At 46.0% G+C, this 18,965-nt stretch overlaps 1 protein-coding gene across 2 annotated transcripts in view; it reads right to left on the minus strand.

Moving 5' to 3' along the window:
* Positions 1 to 706: 706 nt before the first annotated feature.
* The window catches only part of LOC115570613 (glutamate receptor ionotropic, NMDA 2C-like), a 55,051-nt gene continuing 36,792 nt past the window's right edge, over positions 707 to 18,965 (minus strand). The window contains exons 9-16 of one of the 2 annotated variants that reach the window (XM_030399203.1): positions 15,714 to 15,882; positions 12,653 to 12,806; positions 12,052 to 12,177; positions 11,065 to 11,294; positions 7,012 to 7,172; positions 6,342 to 6,529; positions 4,047 to 4,279; positions 707 to 2,852 (exon numbers count right to left, since the gene is read on the minus strand). In XM_030399203.1, the coding sequence (XP_030255063.1) occupies positions 1,308 to 2,852; positions 4,047 to 4,279; positions 6,342 to 6,529; positions 7,012 to 7,172; positions 11,065 to 11,294; positions 12,052 to 12,177; positions 12,653 to 12,806; positions 15,714 to 15,882 (2,806 nt within the window). In that variant the 3' untranslated portion in view covers positions 707 to 1,307. The remainder of the gene's footprint in view (positions 2,853 to 4,046; positions 4,280 to 6,341; positions 6,530 to 7,011; positions 7,173 to 11,064; positions 11,295 to 12,051; positions 12,178 to 12,652; positions 12,807 to 15,713; positions 15,883 to 18,965) is intronic. The other variant, XM_030399204.1, reaches the window with a different exon arrangement.

Genomic DNA, 18,965 nt, shown 5'->3' on the forward strand with positions numbered 1-18,965 from the left:
ACAATACACTGCAGTAAATGGATCCAAATATAAACCGCCACCAAAAAGCCACAAATAATGCTCAGAACAGCACCAAACTTCAGCAACAGTACAAATAGGGTCTCAGCACATAGTCCGGGGCATCTAACCTCCGCTAGCTTAGCTGGATTTCTATTGGGAAGCTAAAAACAGACTTTAACTCTCCTCCATCAGCTTCCGGGTCGGGGAAGTCCCGACTCGACGATTACCGCGTGCAGGTAGAAATGCTCAATTCCGTTCTTTTCCCTGTCCGCTCTCGATAATAACTGTTATAAACTGGCAGGTAAGACACATATGAACTTTGATTGCTTTTCCATGGAGTCATAATCATACATTTTCATCCATGAGCCGCGGAACTCTACTGCACTCGGTAATCGACTCGTCGGGACTTCCCGTCAACAGGAAGCTGCTGCAGAAGAGTGGTAAATTTAGTCAGCTTTTCAGTAGAAATCCAGCTAAGCTAGCGGAGGTTAGATGCCCCGGACTATGTGCTGAGACCCTATTTGTACTGTTGCTGAAGTTTGGTGCTGTTCTGAGCATTATTTGTGGCTTTTTGGTGGCGGTTTATATTTGGATCCATTTACTGCAGTGTATTGTTGTCGTGCGGTCGTTTCTGAGGTTGATAAACTCCGTAAATTAGCGGTCTGCTAACTTGATCTCTCGAGAGGGAGTCTAACACAGTTTCACTGTGATTTAGACCATAGATTAAACTTACACTGGAATATCCCTTTAAACTCTTGCTGCTCCTCACAAATCTTGCTACAGTGGCTGCTTTGTTTTTGGTGGCTGTATTTTTTTAAAGAGACGATTCCCTTTTTTCCCCCCTTGACTACGTCCTCTGTAAACAGTTCATCTACTCAAGGCTGAACCACCCAACCGTCCACATTAAAAAATATACACAACACACACAGCATGAAAACTCTGGTTATAGTTTAACCATGCGCCAACACCGTGGACTGTTGTAAATCTTAGTGCACATTAACGCACGAGGAACACGCAAGCGTTGTTGTAGGAAAGTAGCAAGTGAGCAAAAACCTGCCGACGCCGGCTTTCCACAGCTTTGTTCGAGGATTAATTGGTAACAGTGCAGTCCCCTTATCTTACTTTAGTCTACATCAAACAAGTCCTAAAACATCTGGTAAGTTTCCAGACCGAAACTTCTATTCTTTACCACAAAAGTCACATAGAAAATCCACAAAAACTTCAAGTCATAACTTCGCCCCCCGGTACATTAATCTAATCTCTCTACAGTCTTCTGTTAATCCAAAGTATCCGTCCCATGAGATCCGTCAAACTTCAGACTCCAGACTGGAAACCCGTCGCCAGGGACGAAGCACGCAGGGGCTTCCCGAGGGTTGTCCTCCCTGACCTGCCAGGACCTCCGATCCAGTCTGGGATCCCTGATAGACCCCGTAAGCCCCGTACACGCTGTCCTGGTACAGCAGAGCCCGCTGGCTTCCACATCTCCCACCACCACAAGCCAGCAGCTGACACACTGGGCTGGGGCTCGGGTGGCTGCTGGAGGCCTGGCTGTGGTGCTGCAGGTCCAGGGGCCCGTGGTAGAGGGGTAGTCCAGGGTATGAGTTCAGGTACTGGGCGTACTGTCTGCTGAGCAAACTGGTGGCTCTGCGTACCATCCCACGCCCTAACCCGGTCCCGTGTCGGACTGCTTCTCCGTAAGTGGGGAGGTGGGTGGAGTTGGAGTAGCGCAGCCTCTGGCCCTTGCGCCCATTGGGCCTCCTCTGGTCCTCCCGTATGTGGAGGTAGGCCTGGTTCCGTGGGAGGCACAGGTTGTTTCGAAGGTGTGCAGGGTTGTAGGGCTTCGCAGGTGTGGTCGGCGTGATGATGCATGGGAACAGATCTGGCACGGTAGACGGTGACTGACTGGACAGCGATGACTGCGATTCGTCGAGCTGGCGCATCTGCTCGCTGCCCCACGTCGCTTTGAGGAACGAGGGGCGGCGGTTCCTGCGTCTGCCTCGGAGCATGAGGTCCTCCGGGGGCCAGGAGCCGTAGTTCTCTACCCGAGGACACATCCCCTCTCCTGGGTAGATGTTGTCAACGCTGGGGGCGGAGATGTGGTTCTCCTGGAGGTGATTGGCTTTGAGCTCACTCAGCGAGACGGGACTTTTGTCACTCTTCTCCTGGTCCCTGTGTTTGATCCTCTCCATATCTCTGTCGTCACACTGGAAACTCTTGGACCTCCGTTTCCGTCGGGATAACCCTGCTTGAGGCGAGGACATCGGGTGAGAGGCGTAGATGTCGGGTAGCTGGAGATCCGTGTAGGGAATGAAGGGCGAGTGAAGATGGCCGTCAACGTAGAGTCTCCCGGTGGTCTGGTAGTGATGTGGGTGCTGATGAGGGAGCGGCTCGCCCACGGCTAAGTGAGGGGTGCTGAGGCTGGACACAGGAAGTGGCCGATCATACAGACATGAAGAAGAGTGTGTCGGAAGCGTGTAGCGTAGCGGCGTGGGCCTGGTTACACCCCGCTGCTGTTTCAGAGAGGTAACAGCCGCAGGTAACAGAGGTGGAGTGATGGAGCGCTGAGGAATCGAGCAGTGATTCTCCGTGATGTAAGCAAATCCTCCCGGCACGGCCTCCGTGGCCACTTGTGGGACACGAATAGGCAAGGTGCCGCCATGACGGCTCAACTGCTCTATGGTCTTGGTGGCGTTGTCCAGAGAGGTCTCGACGTTGGCAGTGGAGACCAGGTCCTTGGCAGTGCGAAGCATCTTTAGCATGTTTGCTTGAGCGTAGTTGGAGGTCAGGTCCGGTTTGGCCAACCCAGATGAACGCCCGGGTTCCTCGACTCCCTTGAAACAACTGTAAATACCCTGCGAGAAGACAAGAGAATGAGACAGAATCAATCACCTCATCATCTGTAATTTAATCAATAGTTAGTTTAACCTTGAGCCAGCCAAGTGGTCCTGAGGGGACAATTCCACAGACGAGATTTCAAACAATTTGCGCTCCTCAAAGAGACGTTCCACCTCCCGACTAATAAAAAACTCCACTGGCAATAAAATGAAGAAAAAAAAAACCTGATTTCATTAATATCTCATTTTATCACCGAGGCAAGACTTAGTCACAAATTCATTATGCATTCTCCCGAGACTCAAAGAAAAACAGTTTAAGCTGAGAGGATTGCCCCAAAACACGATCACGGACACACACACACACACAGAACCCCCGCAGAACAAACCGTCTCTAACTGCACGGACAAACAGAACCAAATCCCATGACTACTCTCTGCTTACAGTTGGCTGGAAGATCCTGAAAGAGCCAAATTTAATTTGGCCCTTGGGGCCGCCCCGTACGGATTAATGATCAGATCGTCATTTAGCCGTTAATCTGATAAAACCCGGACCGAGGCACAATGGTGTAATTACACAGCAGAGGAGCGCAGAGTCCACAGACATTTTCCCTGGCTGTTACTTCAGCCAGAGCTTTTATTTTGCCTCAATAACCACATTCCCAAACAACAGCATCAACACACTGGGTGCTAATTTAGTCTAATTGCAAGCGAACGTTAAGCAATCATAGTTAAATGCTGACTAAACACCAGAATTGGCGCTGCTTTTACTTCCTTTTATCTCCCCTCTCTGCCCTCCTCTCTCATTCTTAATAACAACGCAGCGCCATTTTAAGCTAATATTTTAACAAGACCCTCCAATGATACCATGTAATTACATGCAAATTCACATCCATTTGCACCCATTTATCATCACATAAAAGAGATTTCATGTACAAAAAAACAAAACAAAAACAGCATCACACTGGAAAAAAAGAAGGCAACCAAGCATCCACTCAGAATCAAGATAATCACCCAGCCAATATTTCAGTCACTCAGCCGAGCTGTTACTGAACTAATCCAATCACAGGCAGCCAATCAGTCACTTAACGAAATAATCAATGGAAAAAAATCAGTCAAGCGGTTTCTCGACCGCACTTCCAGCAATCAAACCAACCGAGAGCAACAAGGCTTCCCGACAAAACAACCAATCAATCAACTGATTAGCAACTCTCACCCTGCTGATGGCCAACATGAAGTCAAGTTTGCGCGACTTGTGGAGGGAGTGTCGGAGTTTCCAGTAAAGCAGGTGTTCCCAGGCGAACACCAGCAGGCTGAGGCCCATCGCCACCAGCAGCATGTAGAAGACGCCCGCCATGTTGTCGATGTCCAGCTTGCTGCTCATCACCTCGTTCTTCTCGTTCTGGCAGATTCCCGACAGCCACACCGTCTCCAGGCGCTGGGTGTCTCCTGGAGGAGGAAAAACAGACACGAAAGCTCGAAATAACCATTTATGGATAAGTATATATATTGTGTTGTGCTCTGCAGACTGAAGTTTTAAGACACGTTTATACATTATGGTTGTTTTTCTTTGCACTAGCTCAAGTGAACGACCCGCAGACTTCTTGCTTCCTCTCTGAGCTTCTTTAATGTTAATGTCCTGGGGGAGTTGGTTTTTCCAGCCAAGGATTAATTATGTTTGGGGAAGCTGTGATATAGTTAGCTTAAATAATATGGAGCCCTGAAAGATCAAAGTGGAAGGACGCCTAATGCCAGCCGAGCTGAGTCGTTCACACAGCGCACTCCAATAGTTCGAAGACAGAAATGCTTCCAAGTCGTAAACATGAGAATCTCTCCTTTCGTTCATCCTCAGACCTGAACAACTGGTTTAATTCTCTGTTCTGCAGATTTACAAGTTTATTGGCAACACGTGAAAAGATACAAAAACTTATTGATAGCTAGTTAGCTGTGAGGGAGCTAAAAGATTACAGCTGAGCTAAACACACAGCAGGACTGAGTGTTTCTGCTCAGAGGAACATAAACGTTACACAATGACTTACAGTTAATGTGACAACAAGCGCACCAAGAGTAAATAACTGTACAACACAGATGTATGTGTTTTTGGGGTTGATGTGTTTTTGAATTTGCATCATTTCTGTGTGTGCACAAATTTCTTTAACGTGACTGTTCTGGGCTGTTGCTGTGTGTTTGTGTGTTTTCAAGCATTGTCAGACGATAAAGATAATAATTTTGCGTGTGTTTTCTAAAAACATATTTCACTGTTCACACTATTAGACAATAATTTACATTTATTTAGTCGGTGTCATCAGCCTCTCTGACTCTCAGTCGGTCAGTTAATTTCTTTATAACACAAGTTTCTTGGACAATTTCCAGCCACCGATCTTGTTTTAGGATGTTTACATTCAGATTATTCAGATCTATTCTCATTACAGCATTCTCAATATTTCCGAGATACATCACAGGGCTACAGAGTATTTTAGGGTTTTCATTCCAAAATAGATTTTATACCTGTGTTCACTTTTACCCAATATGACCTTATATGTGGACAATTCCAGAAAATGTGCGAACGGTCAACTCTGTTGTTGTGCAGCGAGTTGCCTGCTTTTTATTTCAGGTGTTAAATCCTTCCAGCAGAATTACCTCCATGCCGGTGAACTCGTCGTCGGTTATTTGAGTCTCTAACTCTTCATTTTGCTTTAATATAGACTGTTGAATCTCCAGCATGCTTTCTGAGGAAGCTTGATAGAAAGATGAGATGAACCGAGGCTTCTGACAAGAAATGGTCTGAGTGTGCTGCACCACAAAATTACTGAATTAAAGCTGCAAGTCAGTGCTTCCAAAGATACTCCGCACGTCAGGCTGACTGACTTTCAGCGTGCCAACAAAGCATCTTTTGAATGAGAAGAATTAAACACCTCCATCAGCCTCCATCAGCAGCAGGCCTCTGAACAGGTGGCCACCCTCTTGATCTACGTTCTCCACAGTGTCCTCCAGGTAGCTCGGCCCATTTTATCCCTCAGTTACGCATCTTGACCACAAACACACTGTTTTATTACATCATCATGGAAAGCTCGGAGTGACTGCGAGTGTGTGTGTGTGTGTGTGTGTGTGTGTGTGTGTGTGTGTGTGTGTGTGTGTGTGTGTGGGGTGCTGTTAAGCTCTCAGAGGAGGGAGGATATTAACTCCACACCGGCGGCTGTCATGGTGAGTGTGTGTGTGTGTGTGTGTGTATAGGTAGAAAGGATAAGTGTGAGTGTGTAATGGAGATAATCATATCCCCAACACTCCCTGCAGTTCTGCAGGATATTAACTCTTCCCTGTAAGCCCACTTCCCTGCTGACAGAGCACACACACACTGAACTGGATCGATGCCAGTCGCGTGGTTTCCCGCACGGCGAGGACAGAAACCGACACACACGGATAAAACACAGGAAAGTGTAGGAGTGTGTGTGTGTGTGTGCAGGCATGACGGGTGGGAGGGAGGTTGTGTTTATTATCATCATGTGCCCACCGTCTCCCAGAAACTGCAGCAGCGCCAGGTCAATGGGCCGTTTCCAGCGGGAGTCCTTCTGCAGGGCGATGCCGTATCCCGTGGTGGCGAACACTTTCCCGCTGCCGATGGTCACCAGCTTGCAGCCTTCGTCCTTCCCGGCCATGTAGTTCAAAACGGCGGCGTCGTAGATGAAAGCGTCCAGCTTCCTGCACGCAAATACATCATCTTCATTCCAGAGAATGTTTAGAAAGTTTCACAAGATGTTAAACACATTTAAAAGGATTCTACAGTATCGCCGTTTTAGCATGTTGTATACGTTAAATTGCTTCTGATCGTTTTACTCTGCAGCCTGCGATCGCTTTCTGTCTTTCTGAGCCTTCATCAAACATCCAGCCGGCTTTTTAGAATTAGAATATTAAAATATACACATGTTGTTGTTGTAATGGGTTCAAAATGTGCAAAGTCACTTGAAGCGTTCTGAGTTTATTCTCTGTGAAGCTTCAGCGTCTGACAGCACTTTACTGTACGAGTGTCGCCGCAGAAGCAGACGTGACTTTTCTTTAATCTAAAAATACATCCGTCACATCGATTCCAACACAAAGAGCGTCAGATCTCTGCTCTATCATCTAAATTATGATCTGTTAAATATATCCTCTTCTCTAAATCGTGTAATTTAGTAAAAATGTACCCGGTTTTGAGGCTCTCCAGAGCTTCTTCCACGCCCTTCTGGTTGTACTTTATCATGTGCGTGTGCATGTCGAGGTAGTTGCTGCGGATGTTCCTCTCCGTGCTGCCGTTTGGGACAGTCCCGAAGCGGAAAGGAGGGTAATGCTCGTGAGGTTTCTGGAACTGTAGAGAGAGACGGAGGAAGAGGAGAGAGGAAGACGGGGGAGAAAGATATGAGAGAGATGAGGAGAGGGAGACAAGAGAACAGAGGGAGGTGAGAGAAGAAGAGATTCGGTAAAGTGTAGGGGGAAGAGAGAAGAAGAAGAAGAAGGGAGCGAGGAGACGATGGAAGGAGAGGGGAGAGACTGAAGGAAGGGGAAGATGGGGGAGGAGAGAAGGTAGGAAACGAGGAGGGATGGACGGTGATGAGGAGAGAAGAACAGAATAGGGAGGGATGATATTTTGAAAAGCAGGGAGAGAAAGTGAGAAGATAAGGAAGGAAGAAGCGAGAAAAGAGAGTTTGGAAAGACAGAAAGGGAGAGAAACGAGTAGAGAGGGAAGGAAGTTGGACAGGAAGAAATGGGAGAAGGCAGGAAGTGGAGAGAGGATAATAAACAGAAGAGAAGAAAAGGGTAGAAGGAGAAAGAAAGGAAGGAATGGGAAAGAGGAGAGGAAATTGAAGCAGTGCAAAGGAGAGAAAAATAAAGGAAGGAAACAAGAGAGGAGACGAGGAAAAGGAAGTAAAGAAGAAGAAGGTAAGACAGGAAATGAGAAAAGAGGAGATAGAGAAGGACAAAAGAGAGGAAAAGGAAAGGAAAGAGAAGGAAAGAAATAGAAATGAAGGAATTATGAGAAGAGGAAAAGGAAATAAAAGAAGAAAGTAAGAGAGGAAATGAGAAAAGAGCTGACAGAGAAGGACAACAGGGAAGATGAGAGGAATGGAAAGAAAGGAAAGGAAAGAGGGAGGAGAGGAAATGGAAGCAGCCGAAGACAAAAGACCAAATAAAAGGTAGGAAGTAGGAAAGGAAACAAGAGCAGAAAAGAGAAGGAAATAAACAGCAGAGGATAATTGAGAGTAGAGGAGGAAGTAAAGTAAAAGGATGAAAGAGGCAGAAGAGTAGAAGTAACTGTGAAAAGAGGAGAGAGGAGTGCTGGAGGACGAGGAGCTGCTCAGTTACAAACAGTCTGAATCATTTCACCGCCCACAGACGGTCCCGACCCGGTCCGACCTGCTCGCCGTCCCACTCCACATCTCACCGCTCGACGTGTTAACGCGGCGCGAGGACAGAAATACTCAATTACACTGTAAACAGGAAGGAGATCCATTCATCTCGCGTTGACCTTCTGAGCCGAGCGAATAAATGAATGGGCCAATCAAAAGAGAGCGTGAGTGGTTCATCGCTCGTCAGCCTTTTTTATACAATCAGCTGTTCGAACAAAAACAACGTCATCGAGACACAATTGGGAATTAAAGAGTAGGCTTTTATTGAGTTCACAGGACGGCTCGGTTCCTGGTGACCCGCGTCGTTATCCAGCCTCAGTGGGCTCCGGTTATATCGCCGCAGTTTCTCCGGCGCCGGCACCCGAGTGGATCAGCTGTAGTAATTATCACAAGAGGGAAGAAAAGTGTTTGTTGAGGTGAGTCGAGTTCAGGAAAAATGAGTCCGTAACCTCTGAATCAGCTCGCAGAAGTTTCCTCAAGTGTTCGGTACGATTCAGGAGAAACAAACAAGGTAACGTTCTTCTTTACACACCGCTCAGTGGAATAAACCATTAAAGGGATATTCCGGTGTAAGTTTAATCCATGGTCTAAATCACCGTGAAACTGTGTTAGACTCCCTCTCGAGAGATCAAGTTAGCAGACCGCTAATTTACGGAGTTTTATCAACCTCAGAAACGACCGCACGACAACAATACACTGCAGTAAATGGGTCCAAATATAAACCGCCACAAATAATGCTCAAAACAGCACCAAACTTCAGCAACAGTACAAATAGGGTCTCAGCACATAGTCCTGGGGCATCTAACCTCCGCTAGCTTAGCTGGATTTCTACTGAAAAGCTGACTAAATTTACCACTCTTCTGCAGCAGCTTCCTGTTGACGGGAAGTCCCGACGAGTCGATTACCGAGTGCAGTAGAGTTCCGCGGCTCATGGATGAAAATGTATGATTATGACTCCATGGAAAAGCAATCAAAGTTCATATGTGTCTTACCTGCCAGTTTATAACAGTTATTATCGAGAGCGGACAGGGAAAAGAACGGAATTGAGCATTTCTAACCGCACTCGGTAATAAGTCGCGTCGGGACTTCCCCGACCTGGAAGCTGATGGAGGAGAGTTGAAATCTGTTTTTAGCTTCACAGTAGAAATCCAGCTAAGCTAGCGGAGGTTAGATGCCCCGGACTATGTGCTGAGACCCTATTTGTACTGTTGCTGAAGTTTGGTGCTGTTCTGAGCATTATTTGTGGCTTTTTGGTGGCGGTTTATATTTGGATCCATTTACTGCAGTGTATTGTTGTCGTGCGGTCGTTTCTGAGGTTGATAAAACTCCGTAAATTAGCGGTCTGCTAACTTGATCTCTCGAGAGGGAATCTAACACAGTTTCACGGTGATTTAGACCACGGATTAAACTTACACCGGAATATCCCTTTAACAAAAACGACATGTTCTAACCATCGCTGATCGGTACATAGTGGCCCGTTTTCGCTGTGTCCTTTGAAAAAAAAAGATTAATGCTCGTCAGATTTTTCCACATTTCTGTTATCGACAGGCGGACCAACACATTGATTTTCCCTCTTTTCGTTGTGTTTATGAACAAATAAGAGACATAAAGAATAACACCTGCTTCATCCTTTAAACCTGCGGGGATGTGAACCCGGCACTTAATCCGCCCACTCCTCCGTCGTGTAGGAAGTGAGGAGTTAAAGGAGGCCAGCTGAGGGTGATTCATGTTGGTCCCTGATGCTGCGGGACTTAAAACATCTGCATAAGAGTTCATGTAGTCGGTTAATTCAGCCGTAGATCACTCTATTGATCCCTGCTGGCGTCGCTATCCGGCTCTTCCGAGGTCGAGTGTTTGTGCTACAGAAATGTGCGGCTGACGTTTTCTTCTTCGACTAGTTTGACATTTGGCGATCTTGTTTTAACAGCGCGAGCGAGACGAGAGACGGAGGCGGCGCGGGAGGGGGGAATATTGATGGACGGACCGAAATACTTGACAGGACGAGCGGAGACTCAGACACCATCTGTATTGACAGACGGCGGTAATTGATTAGTCATTCATGCCACTGGGTTCCCCGCTGATAGGAGAAAGGACAGAGACGATCGACAACAAAGTTCTTTTACTTGACTTGATCTTAAAGGCTTTTCTGCGACTCCTTTGTCTCTCTCTCTCCCGTTCACGGTTTATTAAGCGATGCAGATTGATGGACGGAGAAAAGAGGAGATGATGTGGCACGAGCTGGATTTAAAAACACAAAGACGGAGAAGGAGGTTTTGCTGCGTATCTCCACAAAACCAGCCTGCGTCCAGCGCGTCTCAAACCCCTTTTACACCAAATTAGCGCGAGTTCTTGAACCCAGTTCTGTCGTTTGGATCCGCGGTGCTATCTGGCCAACCAGCCCGCGATTCCAACAGGTTTGAAGCAGAGCCATTAAACCGAGGATGAGTCACAATCAGAGGACGTCGGCGCTTTGTGTGAAGGAAAACCTGCTGTTTGTTGGTTCTGAATCAATTTATTTTTGGTTGCTTAACGATGTGGTGCACAGACCAGAACCTTGGAGCCGGAAAAGTTTAGCTTCCCGGTCAGAACTGGATTAGATCATTGGGTCAACGCTTCTGTTCATCACAGAAGAACTTCCAAGTGTTCTGACTGATTCTAATCGCTTTTCAAAGTACATCCAAATGGGTTTTTTTGCTGTCCAGACTTCTGAAATTCAATCTGGATACGTCAACGAACTCAAATTGGACTCAAAGCCTGGCACTGGTCCTGGAAGCTTCAGCAGAACAGAACTGGATCCATGCTGGTGGAATCTGGACATTCACAGACGTGGGTTTTTTTAATTCACTCCCTTACCTTTTTGTCTGAGAGTCCAGACACCGTGTCGATGTATTGTTCCTGGATCATGAAGGCAGCCAGGTTGGCAGTGTAGGAGGCCAGGAAGATGACAGCGAAGAAGGCCCAGACCAGAACCATGATCTTACTGGTCGTTCCTTTCGGGTTTTCGATGGGGACGGAGTTGTTGAAGACGATGCCCCACAACAACCACACCGACTTCCCGATGGTGAACGTCGGACCACCGGGAGCTGAGGAAACATACACAACACAACAGAGACGCTGTCGATAGAAAGAAATCTAAAACCCAAACTATCTCCTCGACTGGAGGTGAGTGAGAAATACGTTCAGTCTTTCCACTGACGTCCTCAACATCCTCATTCTCTAAGTGTCTCATCTCGTGGCCTTCTGCAGAAACTTCCAAACACGGGAACAATTTCACCGCCTCGGCCCGTTTCCATCGCTCTCTGCCACCGTCGCTCATGTGCAGCGGCGGGAGGGCGCCACCGCCATCAATCACACTTTCGATTAGCACGGCTACGAATCCTAATTAAAACAGGAAAATGACCTTTCGGACCTGGAGACGAGGCACACGCTCTGTCAGCGTTGCATTCTGGGATTGATTAGCCCTCTCCACCCCCAAAAATCCTGTTGAGAGTTCTGCAGGAACGTGCAGACGGGAGCTTTACTGTGTGAAGCGCTTTCCAAGATTAGCAAATTCATTTCATGCATCTTTTTTTTTTAATGATTTGTTTTATTTCACAGCTTCTGGCTATTCCGAGGCTTTTGATGGAGTGAGGACACATAACTACATTTATTATTTTTGCCTCGGAAAACAGAAGACGTTGCAAAATATGTGACATAATTAAGATATTCATGCAAATCTGTGGGCTTTCCTTGAGTCTGTCTCATGCTTACCTCTGGGGATATTAATCCTGCAGTGATCATTTCACTCCGATCAACTCAGGAGGAATAAATACTAAAACAAAAAAAGGTTTTGAGACTCACATTTGGCGCTGATCAGGCTGCGGTTGTAGCCGACTGGACTCAAGTACTCGAACACAAAAACTGTCACCGCCACTACGGTCAGGCACATCACAAACATCATGACCCAAACCGCCGGGCTGTAGGGCTCTGCAGGAGGAAGAGGAGGAGGAACAAACATGAAGGATTAAAGTAAGTCTCTCATGTACTTCCTGCTTCTTAACCTGTGATGGGGGTCACCATATGTGGTCGGGGGATAGCTGATGAGGACATGAGAAGACAGAAATACACTGTTGAGGATTTTTTTGTGCTGAATTTTGTTGTTTGGGGGTTTTTGGAAAAGGGATTTAGGTGTGTGCGCGGTACGTAAGGGGATTTAGTTGTAGGCTACAGTTATCGGCGGGATAAAAGCTTAATGGGAAGTTTTCCTGAAGCGTCTGCAGAGACAGAACTTGTGTAAGTAGGCCACACCGGGAGAATGTGGGGAGGAAGACGACGGTGGTCCACACGCTCTGTGCTGTACATCCAACTTCAAGGAAAAACGGATGTTGTGACCGGATTCAGGTGGCACAAATCAAAATGGACGGAGGAGAAGAAGAAGAAGCAGTTGTTTGTTGTTGCTCACCGAGAAAGGCGGAGGGGGAAACTGTCCCGTTGCTGCGGGCGACCATCACGCTGATGCCCGTCTCGACGAACGGCACGGAGAAGTCGATGATCTCCGAGCGCTCCTCGTTGATCGTGAGCGAGCCGATGGCCATGTCAGCTCGTCTGTACACGACCTGAGAGGAGAAAGAGACGAACACAGAGGTCAGCTGTAGCAGGAGTCACGTGCTTCTGTACCAAACCAGTACAAGAAACAACAGAACCTGCTGCCAGGGTCCCAAAGGACGACCTGCCAGGACCTCCCTCACTAAAACAAGAGAGCAAATCTGAATTTTCGTAACACAATCCTCTCTGAATGCAGCACACACTTTGTGCTCCGCGGTGAGACTCTAATGACGGCTGTCTGCAGAGATACGAAAAAAAACATTTGTCTCATCATCATCATCAGAGCGGAGAGAGAGCATGCTGCATCTCCAGAGTGCTCGTATCTGAGCTCGCATCTCTGAAAAGCAGGAATCTTTTGCAGAAACAAAATCTGCTTTTTTTATTATAAATGTAGCACACACACACACACACACACACAGATTCAGACCCACAGCTAAACGCCTGCAGGCAAAGAAACACAAGCATGAAGGCTCCCAAGGAACACCTGTTCAGGGCATTTTGCCTTCAGATCCAGCTGTGTTTGATGTGGCTCGGTGTGTATCAGCTCCGTATGTATGTGCGCGGCCTCACACCACTGACCTAGATAACAGCCATCAAAGAAAACTCTCTCGGCCGAGGCAGCACGAGCATCATGGCCGCCATCCTCCGACCGCGCCGGAGTGATCGGCCGATGAGTCGCTCGAGCTGCCGAACGATTAATCGCTCCGGTTGCTCTCGTGCAAAAAAATGTCAAACATGTGATGGTTCCGGCTTCTTAACGGAAGGATTCGCTACTTTTCTTTGTCATTTCTGACAGTAAATGATGAGTTTTGGAGGTTTCAGACTAATTAATTGGACGACAGAAGCAACCTGAAGTCGTCACGCTGGTTGATTGATGGGGAGTCACCACGTCCGTCTACTTAAGAGCCGCTGTCACTTTAGGCTTTTTATCATTTCTTTGACATTTTAAAGACTTAAAGATGAATCAATTAACCGTCTACTAAAGAGCCGTCCTTCTGTACAGCTGTGAAGCACTTACACTATAACATCTGTGTGGCAGCTGCACAAATTACTTCATTATTCTACAATAAAAACATTAACATCAGCAGAAGAACAGCCTCGTTTCAGTCTCATAACACGTGTACGTTATTCTTCGAGCTCTCAGTCGGTTAAGACGCATCCAAGATTTGAAAGTATATTTGTGTCATTTCTAGTCAAACATCTCATCACACAATGACACGATGAGCGAACACATAACATTTCAGTGACATGCATTTATTTTTGGACATCAAATCACGTCAAGAGAAAATGTGTATCTTCATAATTTATTGATGCAAACGACACCTTGTATTTATTCTTTCGTATTTATTCTTGAGGAAGCATTTCTTGCGCTGCAGTGACGGATCAGCTTGCAGCTGATTTGCTGTTTGTTGAGACTGAATTTGGACTGAAATCAACGTTTTCATTTAGTTCTTTTTAAAAGCTAACTTTGATATTAAAGCAGCAAATGACAAACGTACAACCCGAACATGTTTTAGTGTAATCTGGCCGATTAGCTAGTTGGTGGAGGCTAAACAGAGCAAAAAGGGAGAGAATATTACAACATAACTCAGAATTAATAATAATTTATCTCAGTGTTTCCTTGTTTGCAAACACAACAGCGTAAACATCTTAAAGGGATATTCCGGTGTAAGTTTAATCCATGGTCTAAATCACCGTGAAACTGTGTTAGACTCCCTCTCTAGTGATCAAGTTAGCAGACCGCTAATTTACGGAGTTTTAGCAACATCAGAAACGACCGCACGACAACAATACACTGCAGTAAATGGATCCAAATATAAACCGCCACCAAAAAGCCACAAATAATGCTCAGAACAGCACCAAACTTCAGCAACAGTACAAATAGGGTCTCAGCACATAGTCCGGGGCAGCTAACCTCCGCTAGCTTAGCTGGATTTCTACTGAAAAGCTGACTAAATTTACCACTCTTCTGCAGCAGCTTCCTGTTGACGGAAAGTCCCGACGAGTCGATTACCGAGTGCAGTAGAGTTCCGCGGCTCATGGATGAAAATGTATGATTATGACTCCATGGAAAAGCAATCAAAGTTCATATGTGTCTTACCTGCCAGTTTATAACAGTTATTATCGAGAGCGGACAGGGAAAAGAACGGAATTGAGCATTTCTAACCGCACTCGGTAATCGTCGCGTCGGGACTTCCCGACCCGGAAGCTGATGGAGGAGAGTTGAACTCTGTTTTTAGCTTCACAATAGAAATCCAGCTAAGCTAGCGGAGGTTAGATGCCCTGGACTATGTGCTGAGACCCTATTTGTACTGTTGCTGAAGTTTGGTGCTGTTCTGAGCATTATTTGTGGCTTTTTGGTGGCGGTTTATATTTGGATCCATTTACTGCAGTGTATTGTTGTCGTGCGGTCGTTTCTGAGGTTGATAAAACTCCGTAATTTAGCGATCTGCTAACTAGATCTCTCGAGAGGGAGTCTAACACAGTTTCACGGTGTGTTGGACCATGGATTAAATTTACACCGGAATACCCCTTTAATATGGCTCAGAGGACATCTTCCTTTGTATCCCATGACCTTGTCTTCTTGATTTCTTTGTTTTAAAGTTATTCCTGACCTCAACTGGATTACTCTGATTAAATAAACTCATTATATAAGAATAGTGATCTGTTCCTCAAACCGCTGGTCAACATTCACTGTCTGAATTCCTCCCTCACACCTTTTAAACGTAACTAGGCCACACCGTAGCCCAAAGCTAGGATTTCTTCTCTTTTTTTCCTTGTTAAATCTGGATGAAGATTTTAAAACACCTTGCTTCAATAACAGTCTGTACACGGTCACCGGGCGACTCAACACAGCAACACCAGCTGCTGCATTCAGGGACTTATCCGTCCTTAAATAACTCAGCCCTCGGTCTCACCTCCCCGATCATGCCGTTCCAAGTACCGTGGACCATCTTGCCGTGTTTCCCGTTGGTGACCAGGTAGAGGTCGTAGGAGAACTTGATGGTGCGGGACAGCTTCTTCAGGATGTCTATGCAGAAACCCTTACAGCACAGTTTGGTGTACGACTCAGAGTGGCCGATGATGCTGCAAGAGAAGGATGAGGGAAAAGCGGCGTCATGCAAAAAGAGTAAAAACAGTTTGTTGTTTTTAACATCTTGTGATCAAAAGCCTCCCTCTCTGGCAGCCGGGGACGCTGTTATCTTCAGCTTTCTTAAGACTAAAAGCTGTTTGTTCGTTTCAGACAGCGAGCGCTTAAATACGCTCAAAGCAGCCGGCGGAGTGAAGGGCAGGCGCTGGCTGGTTCATTAGCCAAAATCAATGTCTGTTAACAGGGTGTCTTTTCAAAGAGACGGAGGAGAGCGCCCTAAAAAAAATTGCAAACACACACACACACACACACACACACACACACACACACACACACACAGAGAGAGAGGAGCTGGCAGTGGATGGTTGAGTGACTGTGATGGCCTCTAATCAAAGGCCATTACGGTGTGTAGCTCGCTTCCTCCACGCGGCCTCGCTACTTAATGGGGTGTAGACGGAGAGAACAGAAGGACGGGAAATGGCAAAAAAAAAATAATAGAATAAAAAGATAATGGAGAGCCACTAACAGCAACAGAGGACGATGAAAGTTACGAGCAGACAGAGTTGAAAATGAAGACGAGCTGCTGAAAAGTCGGAGGCCTGAAAGTCTTCGCGGGCTGAATCACACTTTGTGTTTCCGTGATAACTCCGGCATGTCAATGACTCAGCACAAGCGCGGAGCATGTGAGTGAATAAATGAGCGTGAGACGTCGAGTCAAGAGAGTAATTAACGCACAAGTTGATTATTTTCAACAGCGCGAGGGTTCGTTTTTTGTTTTTTTTTTAGACGGAAACTTAAGTGCTTTCTGAACGACTCGCTTCTTTTCACGGGAGTCAATAGCTCCGATAAACGCAGCGTTAATTAACTGCTGCAGGAGCCGGCCACCTGTCGTCATTATACACACTCCACTGACAATACACACACATGCACAAACACACTTCAAATATGCCATCTCTCTCTCTCCAACACACACACACACACACACATCGTACAGTATCCTCTGAGAATAAGCAGCAGTTGTGTTGTGTCGTGTGTGTTCTCAACAAAAATGCCCAGAAACTAGCGCAGCGTGGAGGGAAGCACCATGAGGGAGTTCGACCGGAGAGGAGGAGGATTCTCAGGTGAACAGCAGACAGGAGAAACACACGGCGAAACAACAACGAGGCCTGACAGGGCTGCAGATTCAGTTTGGAGGGGGGAAAGGAGGGCAGGAGCGAAGGAGGACAGATGGAGGAGGAGGAGGATATCTGAGCTTATCACCACTGTGATCATGTAGGAATAATGAGGCAAGCACTGGAAAGTTAATTTCCTGCAGCCACTGAATCACAAATGATTATATATCAACTATCCAGAGCCACTGAAGTGCATGTGGACAGCCAAACATTACATCCATACCCGATAAAAACACACAGAAGGAAGGTAGTTTTTCAAATAATGGTGTTTATTTAATATTTCAGCAGCGTTTAACCAACATCGACAAAGATTGAAGTCGAGGGGTCGAGGTTATGTGTTCCATAACATCAAGACAAAGAGGAGCAAACGGGTTTTGTGAGTTTAAGAAAAACAATAATCTAAATAGTCCAAAGACGCCCGACCACAAACCAGTAAAAATAAGCCCAAAACACAAAGTTACAAGCCGCCCAGCATCCCTCTGCATCCTGTTCAGCCTGGCTTCACCAGACGAGTTTACAAATGTGGATTATTCTGGAAAGTCACTAACAGGCGCACAGAAAACGCCTCTGGACAGTCAGAGCAGGGTGAGGCAATATGTTGACGATGTTAGATTATATATCGTTATCACACAGCTCTTCTTAATGCTGTAGAATGCTCCGTTCACTTGAATACTTCCCAACATTCGGCGGTCAATTATTTTCATATAATTGATCGCTGCTAAGCATATTTGACCGTCGTCAAGGAAAGTGGCCTTTTTGCCTCTGATTCATGTATTTCGTATCACTCCGCACTCTAAAATCTTTGCTCCCCAAGTAGTCCGGTCACTTTTCACTGCAGCGTCTTTGGTTGCTAAGCGACGTCAGCTGATCTGTAGTCTACCTCATATCGGAAAAAACTACTCCTAGGCCACTAGCATGGACGAGTTTCACAATAACTTTAATATTCTTGGAAAATACAGTGATTTCAACTCTTGGCAAAAGGCTGAGTTGTTGTCACCGGTCAAGAAAAGAAAAAGAGGAAAGCAGCGAAGAGGGAGAAGAGAAACAGCGTCGGTTTGGTGAACTATATTTCTCTGTTGAAAAACACTGTGAACGGTAACAAATAAACTGTAAAAAGACACACTGTGTCAAGGTTTCTTTTGTGTTGGCAAGTAACCGTGTAATAAGCAGGATAATATATAGAACGGCGGCAGGACGAACTTCGCGTCAGGGTCCGGTTTATTTTCCGGATAGTGACCGCCGTTCTATACATTATCCCGCTTATTACACGGTTATTAAGTGTCGTCTACCCTGGTTTGTGATGTAACTTACCAGACTGTTGACTCTGACTGTTACTGATGAGTATTTATCATAAATCTCATTGTGTTCATATTCTGTGAAAGCAGCAGTGATCATCCCAACAGTCCTGTTTCAATATCGATACAGAGACATTTGGTTAAAAATACTGCGATTTGATTTTGTCGTGCAGTTCTCGGCATGTTTGTGAGGTTTTAAAATATTGAGATATCCATCGTCCATCGTGCTATCAGCTAAAAATATTGTTTAAATATTATTTGAAGGTCTTAATCAGAGCATTAAGATATGTGACGTAGAGCTAAGCTAGCTAACGTGATGTCGGATTTTTGATTTTCCAGCTAAACGTTCAGTACAAGAAGTCGTGTTCGCTTTGTGTGACGAAGGATCGAGTACAATCTCTCCAAACTTCAATCAAATGATTGAGTTCTGGGTCCATCATGTCGTCTTTTTATTGCATGACTTTTTGTGTTTTTACATTTTCTGTCCCTCCTTCTTGTTTTATCTCACCTCAGACGAGTCTTCCTCGTGTTCGGCTCGACTGCTCAGTCTTTATTCCGTGACCTCGTCTTCCTGAGCTTCCTGCTTTTGCTTGTTTGTCAAAGCACTTTGTA

Source organism: Sparus aurata, chromosome 20 (assembly GCF_900880675.1).
Source record: "Sparus aurata chromosome 20, fSpaAur1.1, whole genome shotgun sequence".
NCBI lineage: Eukaryota > Metazoa > Chordata > Actinopteri > Spariformes > Sparidae > Sparus > Sparus aurata.